The sequence below is a fragment of the Antedon bifida genome, chromosome 2, assembly GCF_963402885.1.
Source record: "Antedon bifida chromosome 2, ecAntBifi1.1, whole genome shotgun sequence".
NCBI classification, from domain to species: Eukaryota; Metazoa; Echinodermata; class Crinoidea; order Comatulida; family Antedonidae; genus Antedon; species Antedon bifida.
In genome coordinates, this window is record NC_136227.1 from 36,467,027 (window position 1) to 36,487,258 (window position 20,232).

A 20,232-nucleotide genomic window follows, 5' to 3' on the forward strand; every position below is an offset into this window, starting at 1 on the left:
ATACGTTGTCAAATACTTCAGATCACATGGAGTACATGTGACCCATCAGCAGAATACGTTGTCAAAGATATATTTAAACTAATAAGTTGTACTTTGAGTTGAATTACAGACAAAACATGTTATGATGACTGTTTATTAATTGCACCGTGTACATTCAATAACTGATATACTACTAGAGGTACCCTCATAATAACAACATAATAGAACACTTAATTCCTGTGCATGCCTCTAGATACAAACCGTTCGTATCGTGTACTATCAAGGTTATAACAAGGTTTGGACATCCAGGTTGTTAGGACGACTCAAACCCATTTTTCCTTCAGATAACCAAGTTTATGAATGGTATCATAATAATATACAGTACTGTATGTATATATAATATATTTATATATACACAATTATATATTTTCTCATTCAAGAACGGTAATAATATCTAGTGAAATTACAATAGACTTCTACTATTCTATAATATCCTCTGCGAGGAGACGTATGCGTTCGATAAGTCACAACATAGGCCTACAAAATGCGTGGGACAAAAAAAAACAACAGAATCACAATGACCTATAATGTTAACATATAGGATATAATTATTTACTGTAAATACAATGGCAAAATAATTAAATATATATATACGATGTGACAGATAATTAAAAGCTAGATAAACGGTATCTATCAGTGAACATGTACTCTGTCTATTATCTAAACTACATCATCATCAAGGACGATCAAGGAAATCGTTTATAAACCTCATAAACAACAGGGAAAGTACAAACATGGCTTAGATAATAGAATACTTTGTATGACATTACTTGGAATGCTCAACGGAATGTTTGTTAGCATGCTTACTACAGTAGAAACATGTATACAACCGTCTACCTCCAACTAAGTGCGCCTTACTACGTTGAGCAATGCTTAATAGACGTCAACATACATGTATACAACCGTCTTCCTCCAACTAAGTGCGCCTTACTACGTTGAGCAATGCTTAATAGACGTCAACATTCGTTTAAATGGTAGAGAACCAAAGAAGCACAGCCACTAAGTTGGAGGGACAAATGTTACGATGTTTAAATGTTGTTCCCATCATGCAATTCAGCAAAGTAGAAAATGTTAGACATAATACATTTGATTAGTAATAGTAGCTTGAAAAACTATGATTTACCGCGCTATGCGAACGATAAGCATACGTCAACTTTCTGGTGAATAATATCACAACAAGGTATTGTAAAACATGACAAAAATGTTTTTTTTTGCAGTAGGCGTGTACCTAGGCGTATCCAGTGTTAATTATAAACTTATAATAATCTACGCATCATATACACACTGTGACCAAATGATCACATTAGAGAAAGCAGTAATGTGTTAGGTGAAAACAATTGTAACAGTTTCTTATTTTGGAAAATGAAGTTTGTATAAAATTCATATCTACCGACGAAAATTTACAATACTCGTTGTTACCTTGACTTTTGACCTCTACATCTGATCAGATGGATATTAACATCCATTAAAAATATCATGTCCATCACAGATGGAAAAAAACATTCATCCCATTATTTACCATTCTACAAACAAAAGACATCCATACTTGAGCGTGGTTTCCACTAGAGACGCAACGTAAGGACGTACACGCAACGCAAACGAGTTGACCAATTACAAGCAACTGTTCGATTAATCCATCGCTTCTGATCGGACAACTCACTTACGTTGCGTTACGACGTTGCGTAGCTAGTGGGAACCAAGCTTTAGATATCTAAGTAAGACAGCAATTCTGCAAGCAGAATTATGCTTACAATCTACAAACTGATGGAGATGACTACTTGCTATATTAAAGTACGAGTTTAACGAGCAAGAAATCTAAAGCGGCGCAATACTACATGTGACATTTTATATGTAAATAACAACAGAGTTAAACGAATAATGTACTTCTCTCTCTCTCTCATTAACCAACATGCTTACAATAAATGGTATAAGTTTAATTTATTTAACAACTAAAGTACCTGCAATACATTCTGGAGACAAAACTTATACATACACTTCTAAATTTAGACATTCATAAATTACATGTAATTATATATTGCTCCAGTTCTCAACATGTACACCATGAAACACATTAAGGAGTCTCACCTTATTTTAGGAAAAGATTAAACAAGTTCCTCTCTTACAATAAGCTATAGTAAATGAGTTCCCCTTTTGGTAGCCTGTGGGTTAATTAACAACCCTTATGGTAGTCCCTATGTAAACAAGTACCCTTAAAGTGTATACCTTGATTCAGCAAGTTTCTCCTACAATAAGCTATAGTAAATGAGTTGCCATTTTGGCAGCCTGCAAGTAACACCCCTTATGGTACTCAATGTGTAAACAAGTTGAAATTGAGTAAATGTAACACTTTTCTGAAGCTTCACAACTAAAATCACCTAAACACCTATTTGCATTTAAGCACAAACTATCATGCTATTTTGTCCAATTTGCTAAAAATTTGGTAAACAACCTGGTTAGACAATAATTATTAAATACAATTAGCAAAGAAACAATGGTGGTTACACTATCTTAAATAGGCTAGAATACATTTAATATTACTAAGTATTTATGCACTGTATTCAAAATGTACAGTACACAAGTACACACCCTTTAGGTCACTATCGTAGCATGTGGGGTTAGGGTGTGTCCACACTGCAACACAAGCACACACCCTTTAGGTCACTACCGTAGCATGTGGGGTTAGGGTGTGTCCACACTGCAAATTGCAGCCCATCAAAATGTCGGTGGAAATATGTGTAATTGAGATCATTTTTTGACAGAAACTATCATTTTTTTATAATTGCACATAATATTGAATCAAAAGTGGACAAGAGTTGTAAAAGTAATCATCATTTTAACTGTTTACTGAAAGCCCAAAGATAATTTGTTTCAATTTAATTTATCTGTACAAATTAAAATCCAATTTGAGAATTTATTATTTCTAACTTTTGTCATTGAAACTGACAAATAAATCACCATATTTTTTTTCTATGGAAATATACATTTATAAATTTGTTCAAATAATTTAATTTGTCAAAGTATTTTGTTGTCACTATTCTGAAACACTTACCTTTGTGCAGTTAAAAAAATGGATAAAATATGGAATTTGTAAATCTAGTGGTGAGATACTGTTGTTAGATTATAACCACGATACAGCCACAGAAACAAATACTATACATGTATACAAACTATGGGTATAATTAACTATTATGTTTACTAACATAATTAATAAACATTCATTTGAAATAAAAAATGAAAATAAGGGAAAAAACCTACTTGTAATACCTTAGTCCTAGTATTCAAATGAATAATCAATGAAGGAAATTAACAGACATTTACATACAGGTGTTGTTAATGTACTATTTAAATCTTTATGTTAACACAGCAGTTTACTATAATATTTTACATATGCATAATTGATAGTTTCATAAATATACAAGATATAATAGTTTCCTATTTGACGCTCCAACACAGATTCACCGTCTGTTTGTTTGGTAGTATATTCTTTACTCCACAATATCTGCTGTCTTGAATCTCTAACAACAGAAAGTTCTATGTATTGGTGACAATCTCAACTGAAAGAGTCAGTTCTATGTACTGGTAACAATCGCAACTGAAAAAGATAAAAAGTTGCATAAAAATAGATTTCCATTTCCAACAAAATGTCAATTAAAGATAAAAAATGAAAAGTAAAATGCAGAAAAAGTCAAAAAAATCTACAAAAAGGTAAAGAGCACGGAAACACAACATGTACATATCTTAACACTGGGTTTATTTACTACTGTACTCTAATAATCCTACCAAAATGCATTGTTTAAAAATATCAACATTAAGATCACATTAACATTTAACAGTTTCATTCAATTTCAATGGATAATGTCAATGTCTCACAACAATTAGTATCAAATTCCTCTAGTTCACACACATTGTAATAGACATGATAGTTACAAATAATATGGACATGGTTACAAAAGATAAAAAAAACATTTACTTACAAATAATTGAAAATAACTAAGTGCATAAGATTAATTAATGTATAATGTACTAAAATCAATACAAACAAATACAATTGACAACAAAAAGCATGCAAAACAATAAGCAGATGGATGTGTCAGAAAAATCAGCATCATAGAAGAAATAGATAAGAAATCTTCATTGTTCTCAAAAGGATAACATATATTCTGAGTAAAGCTCTGTCTACACTATCATCAAACGTTATGTGACAAAACAATGTGATGTGCCTACTGAATGGACATGATGACATGACATGATACCATATTTTATCACTACCATATTTGGGCACATCACACTTTTTTTTGTCAAACTAGTTTGATAGTGTAGACAGAGCTTAAGCATAAACTTTGCCATGCAATTAGTTTTGTTTTTTGCTAGTTCTTCTACAACAGTGATCATCTGAGTGAGATCACTTAGTACCCACCTTATTGTCCTGTCGCCCAGACTTCAGGTGTTGAGAGAAAGACAAAAAATATAGTGATTTGTGGTGCTGCACATATAATGCATTGATATGATCTACTTATGATAATAGAACCATAGTGAAACAAAACCATTTCAATCATCTAGTGTCTATAGCATTAGTTAAGCAAGATCCCTGGACGACTCACACTATTCTAAATACCATGTATTTAGCAAACCCTACTCTTGGTCTTCTGAAAAGCCCAGGCTCACGCTACCTGCTTGCACACACACTTTTGATAACTTTATGGTTTTTTAATTTGACTAAAAAATACCAATTGGATGAACATTTTTTTTTTTATTTTTGTCATTTCCCACTTTTTGGACGCCTGTGAGCTACAAAACAATATGAGCTATGAACAAAAAAATGACTTTAAGTATTAAATTTGCTGAAAATAATTGGCGTATATTTCTTTACCAGATAATTCACTTCCCTGAACCCATCAGCATTCCATCTAATTGTAAAGATTTCTTGTGTAAACATTCTAACTAATTTACTCTCATATTAAGTAGTATTCCCAACCGCACATGAGATTAAGTCTAAGATGCATGCATGCTAACTTTGCAAGCTTAGTTTCAACCATTTTATCAACTGCAATTTGTGTAAAATGATATCTTAAATGTTTAGTTTATATTTGGGTAATTGTTTGGTGAAAAGAGTTTATGAACTAGGTTTAAAATTCTAAATTGTTTGTTGATACTTACCTACAATGATGATTATGATTACAATAACAATTACAGCTAAAATAATCATCATCTTACAATTCTTCCACCAGTATTTCCTCTTCAATTTCCCAGCATTCTTCTCAAAGTGGGATGCCCCTTGCTGAAGTGCATCTACAACATACAATGATAATAATAATAAAATCTTTATTTTAAAACAGAGGCTCGTTCACAACAAAATGTGTTCTTCCACGAGGCTGTATGAAGGAAATACAACTACAAAATCACAATTATCAAACAAGAAAATTATACACTGAAAGAACAAGAACGCACATTTTATTTTTCCTTTTAGTGAAACATAAACAAGGGGACACCACGGAGAACATTTTCAGCCTTCATTGACAACTATCACTAAAGGGCGTGTCTCACTAAATTGAAAATCCAGCGCAATATGATCTTCAAAATCCATGTAAGCCATTTTTAATTATGCATTTAAGCGTGAACTTAGTAAGAGACATATGCTAAAAAATCAGTGGCTGGCAGCACAATATGTAGGAGATATTTGAGTTGGTATGTAGTTTATAGCATTAATTGTTAAATATTATGTCCTTTTTGAAATTGATGTTTGGATCTTTACTTAGTACAGGGGTACTTTATAAAAATGTTTTTAATTATGTAAATTGTTGTTAATTGAATTAAAAATTATATAGCGCAAGAAATTGAATTAAACTGAATTGAATTGTTCTTATCACATTTAAATTTAAAGACCATTTTATCTAAAATTGAAATTGTATTATTGTTTTAACAATTTAAAAAAATGTAATGATGTAAATGGAGTTTATCAACTACAAGCTTTGAATTTATAAAAATTCTAGACTTTAAAGTTTTAATAGGGAACATAATATTTGAGTGTAAAGGATATGCTGGCTGGTAGTATTGTTTATAACACCTTGTCATTATTTGTCACTAATTTACATGTTCAGCTATAGTACCCTCATTTTCATAATTTATGCTATAACCAAATCACTCTGTTCAAACTTAAGTCCTTGACTTCATATCTTGATTTCTGAGTAGTGGTGGAGTCTCAGCATCCCAATAAACTTTGTACAGATTGGTTATTATTAAGCACATGTGCCAGGTATTAGATAATGTACAATTTGTTGCTAACATTACCAGGTACAATACAGTAATGATAATTACTGTATTACTCTACCGTACTTATCAGGGCTTAGAAAATTGGACCGTTCTTATCAGGGCTTATAAAGCTGGACCGTACTTATCAGGTTAAGAGAGTTGGACTGTACTTATCAGGGCTTAAAAAGCTGGACTATACTTAGGGCTTAGAATTTTGGAGGTTTCGTTCTTACCTGCACGATCATCAAGTTCAGAAAGCTTCTGATCTCTCTCGAGCACTTTATCCACGTTCACCCTCATAATATCCACAACCTAAAGAGATTTTGTCAAAAACAATTCACGTACACAAACTCTTTATAATAATATTAGTCAATGACTAGAAAACATAAGTTTTTAAATTTTATATCATTTTTTAATTATAATGTACTTTTGATATTTTCATGCAATCAGTATTTGTTGTTTGCACTTTATGGAGCATTTGAAAACATATTAGAGATTCTATGGACGCAGATCGTACCTCATCGACCTGTGCTTGTGTTTGTTGCAACTTTTTGTTAGGTACTGGTCCGCCTGCTGGAGGTCCTCCTGCTGCTGGTGCTGGGGCAGCCCTACAAAAAAAGAAAATTAATTATTGAATCAAGTGGATTATTATTTCCTAGTTTTATCCAGAGCATTAGGATACAGTATTGTATGTTTTTATCCAGAGCATTAGGATACAGTATTGTATGTTTTTATCCAGAGCATTAGGATACAGTATTGTATGTTTTTATCCAGAGCATTAGGATACAGTATTGTATGTTTTTATCCAGAGCATTAGGATACAGTATTGTATGTTTTTATCCAGAGCATTAGGATACAGTATTGTATGTTTTTTTCAAACAAATTAGTGTAGCCACATTTGGTAAAGTAATGATTACACTTAAATCATGTAGTGTATGTTTTTATCCAAATTAGATTTGTCAAATTAGTGTACCACATTTAATAGTAATGATTACACTCAAATCATGTAAGACAATTTTAGTACATGATGATGATGATTTCACATAATAATGTTCAACATCCAATGCTAGAGTTCAAAGGTCACAGGCTGCAATGGCTTCATGTAGGTAGAAAACATAGTGTTTTAGCAAGGTTATATGGGAATGACTATTGATTAGAGCAGAGTACTGATGGCTGACTGGACTAAATTGTACACTGCCATTAGTGCACTGGTCTCTGGTGCAATCCCATTTTTCTCATTAAATATCCAAGCATACAGTAAATCCATCATACTTAGGACAAAGCATAGGAAAGTACGGTGTTGCTTAGTACTGTACCAATAACAAACATTCCAGAAGAAGTTTACTCTCTTCTTATTTCACAAAATAATGATAAACATTGAATTATTCAGATATCTGGCAATTGTGTTACTAAATGAAATGATTTTTTGGGGGTTTTTTTTTACAAATAAAAGAGAATTAACTCTTAAAAATGAAACTTAAAAATAATATTGCTCTCTACAGTGTCCACTATGTGTTAAACATTGAAATTAAAATTCTACTAATTATAATTTATAAACAAATTATATAATTGTGTCAATCGACTATATCAATTTAAAATGAATGTTGCTCTATAATCTTATTCATCAACCTTGTGGTAGTGAATACATTTAAAGGCAATGATCTTAACTAGCAGTGGATAATGAGTATTATAAAATCAATAATTTGTTTCATAGAGACAAAGACCTATTTTAATTTAGTGTTGTATTGTTGTTGTAATAAAATAACCATGATGGCACTATAACAGCCAGCTGTTGTCCATTGCTAGTACATTCTATGTTCTCTGGTGTAAATGACCAATAAATTATTATTTGACTGACAAGATCTACAACAACTTGCTACACTATGAAATCATGTAATGCTAATATATATAGTACCATCAACCATAGACTTTCTATTGACTATGCATCAACAGATTGTCCCAAAGTGCTTGAAAATAAAAATGAGTTTGGAATCAGGAAATAAATGATTTTGTTAATAGAACTAAAAAGGTGTGTTTTTAAAAGGGTACTCATAAACATTTTACTTGAAGGTGCGTTAATCTAAGGGAATTAGGAAGATTGTTGGACAGTTTACTTTACTGTACTTAGCTGCAACTGTTTGACCAACATACATGTCTTCAGGCAATTACTGTACAGTAGGTGAAACACAAAGTAGTACTAGTATTCGTTTAGGACAATTCTATAGTCTACACTTGCTTCATTGTACTGCTGTACCACCACAAATGGCGAGTGAAAAGTGTCTACATTTGCTTCATTGTACTGCTGTACCACCACAAATGGCGAGTGAAAAGTCTTTTTCAAATAAAAATCAGTACAACTCTATACAGCAGTTATTGTCAAATACATAATAATTTAGTTACTGAAATAAACAATCAACTGACTGATTAAAAGTTATTTACGAGAAGCATTTTACAGCAAAAAGAACCCAGTCTTTTGGGTTCATATACTATTATACCTATTAAAAACAACCTCAGAGGAGGAAATACCCCAAGTTCTTTGCTTGTCCCTAGGTACAAAATGTTAATCAACTGTCTCTATCAATAACATTTATTTTTGCATTCAAATGCAGCATTATGCTTCTTGGGTGGAGCAGTACAATAACCTTTATTGAAGCAAAGAAAATACAGAAAATGGAAGGATGAAATAAATAATATATTGGAAAATAGCATGGACCTCACTCTACCAAACAAAAGGAATAATAATGCATTATAATTTCAATATTTAATGATAATAATACAATTTTTCTTTTACAATAATTTTGGTCGAAATAAATTAATGGGCAAATTAAACGCGAGTTTCTTTGAATCAAGATATTAGGCCTCAAATGTGCAAGACTTGACTTGTGTACTGTATAAACGACGGTTTCATTTATTTTTAGTACAGTGTATACAATACTGGTATGTTTTGCTCTGATACCCAGCAAAGATACAGTATTATAAAATGGTTAAGAATTAAGTGCAAATCTTTTGATAATAGTACTGATACCTAAATTCCTTGTTTGTGAGTCACAAAACTGAGGTTTTGATTAGAAAAGCATGTGATGTACAAAAACAGCTAACTCTTAATGAGTAAGCATTACACTCATAATCATCACACAATTGTCTCTCAAACACAATAAAGATTTATAAAAAACGATTGATATTAAAAAAAATACAGTAATTGTAAATTTATTTAATAAATACATTTGGTTGCATTTATCTTGTTGGTACTTTGATCCATGTTATTGTAATCTTTGTAGGTTGTTTTGATATTATAATAATCAACAACATATTATAAATAATATTATATATAATAATAATTATTCAATTATTCAGAAAATTGTGTGTAGGAAGGCTACTGCTTCATTTGTTTAATGTTTATTTATTTATTTGTTTGATGCTGTTGATACTCGGTTGAATATTAAATTAAAACAATATGAAAACGGCGCAAAAACCAATATATCTTATAACAAAATCTATGACACAGCAATGAAAAAAAAACAATCCCAAATACATTATAGTATTGTGTACGTTGTTTTTGTGTGTAAACAGGGCGCGATCGTTAGCTCTTCAATACAACAGCCACAGATCTGAACGCCTCCTTTTCTCTCTCAGCACTCTGTAGTCCATCCAGCTCTCGGCTCAGAAACAATTTGTCTGTCAAAATAAACACTTTTATATCCACGTTAGACATACATAATTTCACATACGTAATTCCTAACAAAAACATTTCAAGCCTTTGCGTTCTAAACGCTCAATAACTTACATTTTTGGTATATTTGGAAGATTTTACCGGCTAAATACTCTCCACCCAGACAGAAAAATTGTACTAATGGCGATATCGACAATGACGTCATCTGTCATACGGGTTTGGCGTTACGAGTTAGCCTTTGAATACAGTCGTAATGTATGTAATGCTGCAAAATGGAGCAAATGTGTGTAAAAACTATCTCGGTGAAAGTTCGTTTGTCACACCGGCATCGATATTTTAAAAAGATATTAAATATAATATTTTTTTCTTAATGAAACATTTTTTTGGTTGGTTGAATATGCCATTTTAATGTAGTGTATGATTAGTTATTTATTTTGACAAAAATTGTTCGGAAAAAATATATTCCTGAAAAAAAAAATGTATAATTAAACATTTTTGTTCGTTTTCCGCCCTTATTTATAAGTGGGTAAATCATTGTTTTTATTCGTTTTTCCCTTTTAATAAATAAATCATTGTTTTCCTTTTTTCCCCGTTTCTTCCGGAAGTTAATAACTTAATTAATTAACTGCAATAATAAATGGTCCACTTGCCTCACTGATCCACTATGTTATATTTTATTGTACTTCATAAAAACAGGAGATGCTATAAGCACAAACACAATGAAGGGAAGAAAATGGGCGTGAACAGGTGACAGCACCTCTTTCTACTAACCACGCCAATAATTTCAAAAACTGCAGGTGGTGTGAGCTCGGATGGGATCCGACTGCACGGCATTGATGGTCCTTAAATAAAAATCTTATCCGATTCGTTGATGAAATCGGACGGATAATCCTTGACTGAGGGTCATTCCGTTAAAATCCCGTTGATTTAAGTAAAACATCCAACCACGGCGTCGATCGGGATTCCGCCTATTATTTTAAAACAGTAAACTAAAATGTATAGTGGATATGTCTTCCGAATAAATACAAAAATATCTTCAAAGATAGTGTCCCCTGAAAAACATTTCTTAATAATGTTTGTTGAACTTGCCATCTTAATGCCACATAATAGTTAATCAACTTAAAAATCGGATCGGAAAAAAATGCATTTATCTGAAAAACGTCAATTAGCTGCCACCAGCCAATGGGCTTTTGGTTGATTATAACCATGTATTTTTTCATTTAAAAACATTATTATTAAATTTATTCCCGATTTTCTATACGGAATTAACTTTACTAAAACTACAAAATGACATTCAAGTCTGATTTAATTAATCTTAATTTTTAATGTTTTTGGGGAAGTCTTGTAAGTTGTGCACTCTGGAAAATAAACCATAAATGTTGATAATAAAAAAACACATTAAAGACTTGACAATAATGTTGACATAAGTTCTGTATCAAATTGTTTTTTATTGCGGATCTAGGCTACTGTCATACAGTACGTACGCTGATCTCTTTATCTTATATAAATCTACAATTCATTTATATCTTAACGAATAACAAAATACTATCCGAAATCTTTGCAATAAGAATAACGTTATTTTGCAGCACATTGATCAGGTCTAGTACTTAAACAGTTTTAAACTCATTCATTAACTGTACGCTAAGTAAGCTTGGTTCCCACTAGAACGTAACGCAAGGACGTAAACGCAACGCAAGCGTTTTAACCAATGACAAGCGAAGTTATAGACAGTTAGCAATCACAAGCGAATAAGCCATCGCTTGTGATTGGTCAATTCACTTGCGTTGCGTTACGTCCTTGTGTTGCGTCGCTAGTGGGAACCACGCCAATCACAAGCGATGGCTTATTCGCTTGTGATTGCAAACTGTCTATAACTTCGCTTGCCATTGGTTTAAACGCTTGCGTTGCGTTTACGTCCTTGCGTTACGTTCTAGTGGGAACCAAGCTTAAGACGCAACGCGAGGACGTAGACGCAACGCAAGCGTGTTAACCAATCGCTGTGTACTGGCAACTACGTTGCGTATACTTCCTTGTAGTGGGAACCAATCTTAACATAGCGATAGTGATTTAAGCTACTTAACACTTGATTATTAAACCCAAAAATTCCCAGAAAAAGAAGAGATTATTTAATTCAGAATACGTACAAGTGGGATGCGAACATTAATCACATATTTTTCATATAATTATTTACAAAGATAAAATATGAATGGGATAATGTTGTTATTCAGAACATTATCATGAGCTACCATATTTACAGTAACTAAAAGACATGTTTTAAAATATAAGGAATGCTTCTATTGCATAATTACATATTCTCAAGATGTGATTAAACATTACCAAGCATAATTACAACTAAACCAATAAAAACTTCTAATGAAATAATAATAATATATTACTAATAATGAATTTGTTAAAATCTCTATATTGAGAGGTTCACTCCAGTGGGTTACTTGAGACTTTGCTGCCTGAAAATGACAAAAATAAAAATCATAATTCTAAAAAACACAATGTAGATGCAAGGACTTAAATGGGGGTGGGGTGGGGTTATTGGGTGTGGTGATTCTGTAACATAGGCCTAACCATTTTACAATGCTTGTGAAGTGTATAGCTGCAATAACACTTCTGTTGTTGGAAAACAGTTATATAAATTTTATTCAGAGTGCACCACCACCAGTGTCACTTCTATTCTACAATGCTGTGGTAAATAAATATACCTACCATTGTTGTTGTTGGACACGAAGGAGCATTTGCTCAACCTGCGGATTTTTATTGAGATCAAGGGCAGTTTTACCCTTTTTGTTCTTCAGTTGCAGGCTGGCTCCATTTGCAACTAAATATCCGGCTATCTCAACACCATCATCTGGTTTTGATTCTGAATGTGTATTAAGAATACCAGGGAGAATACCAACTACAGCCCTAAGCTGAAGCAGTGAAAATAATATATATATAATTACACAATTGAAATGTAAAGTTAAAGCTCTGTCTACACTATCAAACGTTATGCCCATTATTGGACATGATGATGTCATATCACCACCATATTTGGGCACATCACACTTTTTTTGTCAAACTAGTTTGATAGTGTAGACAGAGCTTAAGGAAAAGAATAACCACAAACTTTTTTAAAATGTTCGAAATGATTTCCACTTAAACAAAATCCTTAAAATATTCATAAACTTTGATTGACTTAAGTGAAATAGTTAGTATTCAAGGGAAACGTCTCACTTAGTGTGATTGGTTAATAAATTCACTGGTGTTTTATAGTATGCTGACGTCAGATTGGATATCATTATACAATAACTATAGTGTGGCAGTTAAATATACTGATAATGAAGAATAATAAGTGTGAATTGAAGTTATAGACATTGTAACCCATGCAACAATCAATTGTAAAAGTTTAAATTTAAAAGAAATGTTGTCTATAGAAATAAAATGATGGCTTACTGAGCGCATAATGTCATCTTCACCTGACAACGACCCTTGCAGGTCATTGATTGTATTCTTTATCATTAAATTGTGCAGGCACGTATCACCATCATTGTCCGTGCAGTTGACATTTGACCCTGCTTCAACCAACACTACAACAACTTTAACATGAAATTCATCCACAGCACACATTAATGGTGTTGCCCCTTTGTTATTTTTAATTTCCAAATCTGCCTTACCCTGCACATGTTAAGAAAGAGAGTATGTTGATCATTTGCAATGGTAGTACTAATACTGTATCTGCCATTTGACCATAGAATTTTTTTCAATTCCAACTAAGTAATACAACATTTTAAGATCAATAAAAAACCAAATTTAAATCATTACCTTTTGTATGAGAAGTTTAGCAACTTCTACATGGTTATTTACAGCGGCAACATGCAGAGCTGTGAAGCCATCTTTCTTTTTACTGTTTACTAAACGTTTGCCTTCAGGTTGCGACAAAATAAGTTCAACTGCTCTGGAAAATTTACAAAAGTAACAAAAAAAAAGTACAAAAATGAAATACAGTACTAACAAGAAAACATAACAAATAAAACATATAAATCTGCCCAAAAATAATACCATATTGAAACTAAGTACTTACTTAGTGCACGTACTGTAAGGTATTAAAACCTCTTCCATTGCTCACACTAATGTCAACCTTGGGTGATTTCAGCATGACTTAGTACTTACTTAGTGCACCCTCTGAGTGCACGTACTGTAAGGTATTAAAACCTCTACCATTGCTTACACTAATGTCAACCTAAGTGATTTCAGCATGACTTAGTACTTACTTAGTGCACCCTCTGAGTGCAGCGTACTGTAAGGTATTAAAACCTCTTCCATTGCTCACACTTATGTCAACCTTAGGTGATTTAAGCATGACTTCTATCACTTTATCTTGATTTTTGTTAATGGCAACATGTAGTGGTGTATCTCCATCTGCATCCTTGCAAAACAAGTTAAAATTAATCAATGATGAGTTTGGTAAAAAAAATATGTATGCTAATCAACTGTAAAGATTACTTTTATAATAGTACTCATATCCAGTACTACCGTTTTGATGTTACGAAAACACCTCGCAGTAATAATACAGTCATGATATTTAAGCAAGTTGCATTATATAAAGCTAAGTTGGGTGGTACTTTCCTGATAGGAGTACTAGATTAGACCAATCCAATTAATAACCTGCTCAATACATAAATTCCATTCATTATTATGATGCTTACTTTATTTTATCTATTTCCCTAAACTTACTTGCATGTTTGGATCACACAGAACATGTTCCACTAAAAACTCTGCTACGCAATTGTGATAACCTTTTCCAGCTGCAATGTAAATACCAGTTTGTAGTCTGTTGTTAATAAGATTTGCATCAGCACCACAGGACAGCAAACTCTTGATCACTTCAGGTCTGTCTCTATCATGGTAAAAATGACAACAAATAAATAGCAGTCTACTACTCTACTACTACAGTAACAATAACTTTAAAAGTTGATTCTCTCAAAACATTACAAAGACGCAACGCAAGGACGTAGAGGCAACGCAAGCCAGTTAACCAAAGACAAGCGACAGTCGAATAATCAATATTAATTGTGATTGGCCAAATCCATTAACATTACGTTGCGTTACGTCGTCGCTAGTGGGAACCAATACTTACTTATGTGCAGCACACAGCAATGCACTATCACCATCACTGTCCCTCATGTTAAGATCTGCCTGCATGGCAATCAAGTAATCAACGACCTCTAAATGACCTTCATGAGCCGCAATCTGCAATGCTGTCAGTTCACCTGGAGAGTTCTGATGGTTAACCTTCAGTAAAATTAAAACAAATATGATTTAAGATTGATATAAGGTTTAATTAAACATCTTCAACGTATATTACTCAATGAAGTGAAGAATGTCAGTGAAAACATAACCTTAAACTTAACCCATATAATGTTTCAACACTGATTCATGAGATTATGAAACTATTAAAACCTATTTTATTACTGAAAATTCACATCAATATTTGGTTATTAGACTATCTTTTGATTTTTAACTAACTGATCAAAATTACCATAAATACAGTTTTTCTTTTTGGAAGAAGACATTTCATGACCAATCAAAATTTCATTTATTTTTTTATAAAAAAATTATAATAATAGATGTCTTACCCATTCCTCATGTTCTTCTAGCAGTTTTTTAATAAGACGTAAGTCACCTTGTTTGGCAGCTGCTGCAATGACTTTAGGGCCACCCTCGGCACCAATTGCATTTTGCACAGCCTCGGTATACAAGTCGCTAAGTAACCCCATACCTATATTCACATCAACATATTTAAATCTTTCTTTTAAACTGAATTAAGTTAGTATAATATAATGAAAAACACAGTATCTTTGCAACATATGGCCAACATAATTGGTGAAATTGTGAACATTTGACTGCTTTTTTACCTATTGTTACAAACTATTTCCTCCCAGCCAAAGTCATTTTCTAGGCTATATAAATCATATAAACCAACTTGTTCAAGATCTTTTTGTCTACTTTTCATACACTTTGACATGTTATTGCTATTCGATAAATAAATGCAATGACATTTAAAAAAAAATATTATTATAATACTAATAAATTTAATATATCATTGATCTATGTATATTCTTACCAACATCATCTATATTGCCTGCTTGTACAAACTCAATCAGGTCAGAGTTGAAACACCACATGTGACCTCCGACAGCCACATGGACATCCCCGTCTGGATCAGCCTTAATAACCACTCCTTCTAAACCCATTGACTGAAAAAATGAATTAATATAATATCAGCATTATTATCTTTTTTGTTTCCTAGTTTGTTTTAATTTCTATCATAAATTCATATTTTTAACACTGGTGTCTCTAGAATGTAATTTGTAACTATATACTTTAACCTTTTTAAAGATTTTTAATGTTTACTGTTTTATATTTTTTTGTCATTTTTAGTCCATTTATATATGTATCTTTTAATCGGATTTGCTGACATTTCTTTGTTTTTTACGAAGACAAATCAAGTTGTTTGTATCTTATACATCAGCATATTATCATACCTTTTTCATTTCATCATTTGTTTTAATCACATCAGCTTATTATCATACCTTTTTCATTTCATCATTCCATCCTCCATGGCCATCTTGGGCCACTTCCATTACTGAAACAGGTAAATCCTTAACACGCACTTTGTCTCCCGCCTTTAATTTTCTTTTACCAGGATCATCCCGCACTTGTATTTGTTTTAATCCATCTAACAATTTATCTTCTTTTTCATTTACTAATAAAAAAAAATTGCAGCAAAAACAATAAGATAATTTGAAAGTTTGTCTCTAATAGAAACTAAGCTCTGTCTACACTATCAAACTTTATGTGACAAAAAGTTATGTGCCCATATATGGACATGATGATGTCATATCACTACCTAATTTGGGCATATCACTACTATATTTGGGCACATCACACTTTTTTTGTCAAACTAGTTTGATAGTGTAGACAGAGTTTAAGAAACTTCAAGAGGACCAATATTAGGATACAATAACAATAAACTTGGTCCGATGTGAAATGGAACAATTGTGAATGTAGCTGTAGGGTTAGCATGGTCTGATGTGTTGAGCCTATAAATTTGAACTGATGATATACATTTAATTAAAATTAGGGAAGGCCTTTAATGCAACCAGTGTAACAATCTATACCAATGTAAAACTTTATTACTTGTTTGTGTTCTATGTAAATACATGCTCATATAGGTTGACTAAAGTTCATTTGAATACCTTGTGTAAACATTAAACATAATACTCTATGTATTTATGTAAACATAAACCTATGATATCTAGTACTTGGTTAAAAGGAATAATTCAACACTAATAATAGTATCAAAGAATCATGATTAAAGACAACAACCAATATATTAAATCCCTCATCACACACAAACATGTTTGTAGTAGTTAAGATACTTACAAAGTCCTGTAGTAGTTAAGATACTTACTAACTGTTGCAAGGTGATCTCTGTAGTATGAGCCACATTCTGCTTCAACTGTGCATTTTAACTCAACTATGCCTTCAAAACCAACTTTACAAGTACTAACTAGACCATTGTCCCATTTTACTTCGACACCACTACAGCGAACATTGTCTATGTTCTTTACCTTCACAACTTGACCTGAAATAAGTTTACAAAAATAAAAAATTCAGAAATATATATTGTTGAATAATTCCAATTCAATGGCTTATTTAATCTAGTAGTGTTTCTTTCTCTTGTAACAAATCAACCTCACTCAGAAATGTAGCTGTAACATATTCCTCACATCAAAACAATTTCATGGAAATTATACCTTTCATATTTGCATCTTTTTTTCGTTCAACTTTTGCGCCTTCAACTATTCCATAAGCTTTTAACTTGACAGCTCCAAGTCTACATGGAACAGCCACTCTAAAAAACATAAATGCGAGAAAATAAAATATTTTGTAAACATTGACCTACTGTAGCCTACTGTACCTATCAGCATATGCCACATTTCTCTCTATAGTATCTATCTATGCGACATTTATATAGCGCTATTTCGTAAAGATCAGAGCACTAATACAGATCAATTCTGTATTAGTGATAGTTCATGTTCTCAAGTTCATCCAGAATAGCTTTCAATATCTAAGTTTTGTACAATATCTTGTGATGGTTATAGTAGATGTTAAATTAAAGATGTATTGTCCCTTTGTCAAATTCCAAAAAAAAAAAAAAAAAAAGATTTCGAAAAAAAGTGGGTCATTTTGAAGTATCATAATAGTTATTAACTTTCACCAAAAATTAGTCGAAAAAAAAATCATTTAACTGAAATACAGACGTTTTTTGGTTAAAAAAATAACTTTGACTTCCAGTCAAAGTTTTCGATTAAAACATATCTCATAATGCAACGCGCTTATTTGGCTACTCTGTATGCATAATCATAAAACTTCTTTGCGATCTGTTTGAAAACACCTTCTCAACCGTGACGAGTTGTAAACAATCCTAATTAGCATCATGCATAATGTATACTCATGGTTTGAAATCTTTGTTTACTTTCGCTCACGACAATTTTACAGACGAAGTGTAATCAAATTAATTTAACTGTTAATTACGTAAAATTGTTGTTTTTGGCTCGAATTTTCGACTTAAAGTGAATAACTTTAATATTACTTTGATATGGCCAATTTAAATTTAGAATATTTTGACCTTGATTTTTTTGTGTTTCAAGGGACAATACATCTTTAAGTCTTTTTGATATTTATGAAATGTGTACACAAATGACATACCCTTCTGAGTTTACAAAATCAAATCGTTTAAATGTGTGTTTTAGATTGTGCTTGTCGGTCATGTAACATTTGTGGCATAGGTCGTAATCAAAACAGTCAACGCATTTCCATCGAATCCCAGTAATTTGTTCTTGAAGACAAGCATCGCATGTAATACCTGGATGGATTGCTCCTACAATAAACATTGTAGTGATTAATAAAATATTGCGTTACATACAGCAATAACAATTTACCTAAAACAAAATATTAAAATTATTAATTCATATTAATTTATAATAAGCTAAATGTCTATATTATTCAATGATCACATGCATGCATGTGTATGTATAATGTAATGTAGGCCTACTGCCTCTGTTTTGAACCTCATCTGGTATTTGGTTGTCCTGGCAATTCCATAACAATGCACGTCCCCTGTTATAATTAATGGTCTATTCGTCTATTTATTTATTCTTTCTATGGTATCTTAAGTAATGTAACTAGTTTTAGTGGGCCTCCTTTCACAAGAAAATGAAATACCTGCAGATGTTGTGTCATACAATCTGATATCAAATTTTTCGGCATGACCATTTCGATACTTATTTCTAATACCCATATCCCACTGAATCCAGATGGTTCCTTCTGAGCTTGATTTCTTTGCTTCAACGACCGTTCCTAAGTGACCTTCTCCTCCGTCCTGGTTGTTCCATTGCCAATCTGGACCTCTGACCACTCTGCATCCAATTATCATCTTGCGGTGTGTCTATCTGGTGAACTATTTAACAGTTTAAATAAACAAATATTGTTGTTAAAAAGTATAAAAATAATTAATACTGCATAAAATAGTACTTATACTACTTATTTTTCAATCAAGAAATTGAATAATAAACATTTACTTCATGCACTGCCATATTGTTAACCTACACCAAATCAATTCTTTTTTTGACCTAGGCCTAATAAATAAATAATTAGTGAATGTAATTCTCATCATATTGTCTAAAATCTAGATTAGATCACTAACTAAACTAGGCTAGTTCTAAATCTAAGCTGGTTGTTTACTTTTCAGCAGTGGCCTAAGCCCAGTAAGTAATCGGCCTAGGCTAAACTAAAGGCCTACTACTTAGATTAGAACTAGCTACCAGGACTAGAGGGCCCAGAGGCCTTTATATATTATATAGTTAGGCCTAGTAATTACGTAGTAGCTTCTGCTGCTGTTTATTGTTAAACCGGGCCTCCTCTCTAATTTATATAGGCTAGACTCTCTCTAGCCTAAAGTTTAAATAAAATATAAATACTCTGTACTCACTTTTTTTCAGTTCAAACGATATTCAATAAATTGTCTAATATCTAAATTTCAGAAATATTAATCATTTCTTCTCTTTAGATAAGCTTCTTGACGTTTTTAAGGGTTCGATTTGTAACAAACGGATTTTCCAACTGAGGTTGGTGTGTGTGAAAATAGCGTATTGGGGATTCCCCTTTTTCTCGATCGATCAAAATAAGCTTATAACTGGCGCCACCTACAGTACTGG

At 32.2% G+C, this 20,232-nt stretch overlaps 2 protein-coding genes across 5 annotated transcripts; both read right to left on the minus strand.

The window, feature by feature from the left end:
- Nucleotides 1-117: 117 nt before the first annotated feature.
- Nucleotides 118-10,159, minus strand: LOC144834931 (synaptobrevin-1-like). Of its 3 annotated transcripts, none has more exons than XR_013611021.1 (6): nucleotides 10,073-10,159; nucleotides 6,806-6,896; nucleotides 6,522-6,600; nucleotides 5,197-5,328; nucleotides 2,218-3,631; nucleotides 118-2,187 (listed from the first exon to the last, which is right to left on the minus strand). XR_013611021.1 is itself a non-coding variant. In XM_078689921.1 (6 exons), coding segments are annotated over exons 1-5 (324 nt in total). In that variant the 5' UTR covers nucleotides 10,075-10,159; the 3' UTR covers nucleotides 118-3,631; nucleotide 4,457. The 3 variants fall into 3 exon arrangements, 2 of the variants coding, with proteins under 2 accessions (XP_078546047.1, XP_078546046.1); XM_078689921.1 differs by adding an exon at nucleotides 4,457-4,477 and having other exon boundaries at nucleotides 118-3,631; XM_078689920.1 differs by having other exon boundaries at nucleotides 118-3,631.
- Nucleotides 10,160-11,367: 1,208 nt separating this feature from the next.
- On the minus strand, nucleotides 11,368-20,157 carry LOC144836304 (E3 ubiquitin-protein ligase MIB2-like). 2 transcript variants are annotated; one of them, XM_078691566.1, is made up of 15 exons: nucleotides 20,007-20,157; nucleotides 19,241-19,475; nucleotides 18,725-18,896; nucleotides 17,770-17,867; nucleotides 17,424-17,597; nucleotides 16,543-16,715; nucleotides 16,074-16,206; nucleotides 15,586-15,728; nucleotides 15,087-15,241; nucleotides 14,684-14,846; nucleotides 14,221-14,375; nucleotides 13,772-13,904; nucleotides 13,403-13,624; nucleotides 12,677-12,879; nucleotides 11,368-12,423 (listed from the first exon to the last, which is right to left on the minus strand). In XM_078691566.1, exons 2-15 carry the CDS (start codon nucleotides 19,449-19,451, stop codon nucleotides 12,405-12,407), a joined length of 2,154 nt encoding a protein of 717 aa, XP_078547692.1. In that variant the 5' UTR covers nucleotides 19,452-19,475; nucleotides 20,007-20,157; the 3' UTR covers nucleotides 11,368-12,404. The 2 variants fall into 2 exon arrangements, with proteins under 2 accessions (XP_078547692.1, XP_078547693.1); XM_078691567.1 differs by having other exon boundaries at nucleotides 19,241-19,463; nucleotides 19,996-20,157.
- Nucleotides 20,158-20,232: the final 75 nt, after the last annotated feature.

What these genes read in the sequence shown, in the direction of transcription:
- LOC144834931 (XM_078689920.1), bottom strand. An exon ending in TGAACTTGATGATCGTGCAG is followed by an intron (nt 5,329 to 6,521) that starts GTAAGAACGAAA and finishes TGTATGTTGTAG; the next exon opens with ATGCACTTCAGCAAGGGGCA. An exon ending in AATCATAATCATCATTGTAG is followed by an intron (nt 3,632 to 5,196) that starts GTAAGTATCAAC and finishes TATCTTTTTCAG; the next exon opens with TTGCGATTGTTACCAGTACA.
- LOC144836304 (XM_078691566.1), bottom strand. Translation starts at nt 19,451, where the DNA reads ATGATAATTGGATGCAGAGTGGTCAGAGGTCCAGATTGGCAATGGAAC. An exon ending in GATTTTGTAAACTCAGAAGG is followed by an intron (nt 17,868 to 18,724) that starts GTATGTCATTTG and finishes TATGTTTTTTAG; the next exon opens with AGTGGCTGTTCCATGTAGAC. An exon ending in CTAAACTTCTCATACAAAAG is followed by an intron (nt 13,625 to 13,771) that starts GTAATGATTTAA and finishes TAACATGTGCAG; the next exon opens with GGTAAGGCAGATTTGGAAAT.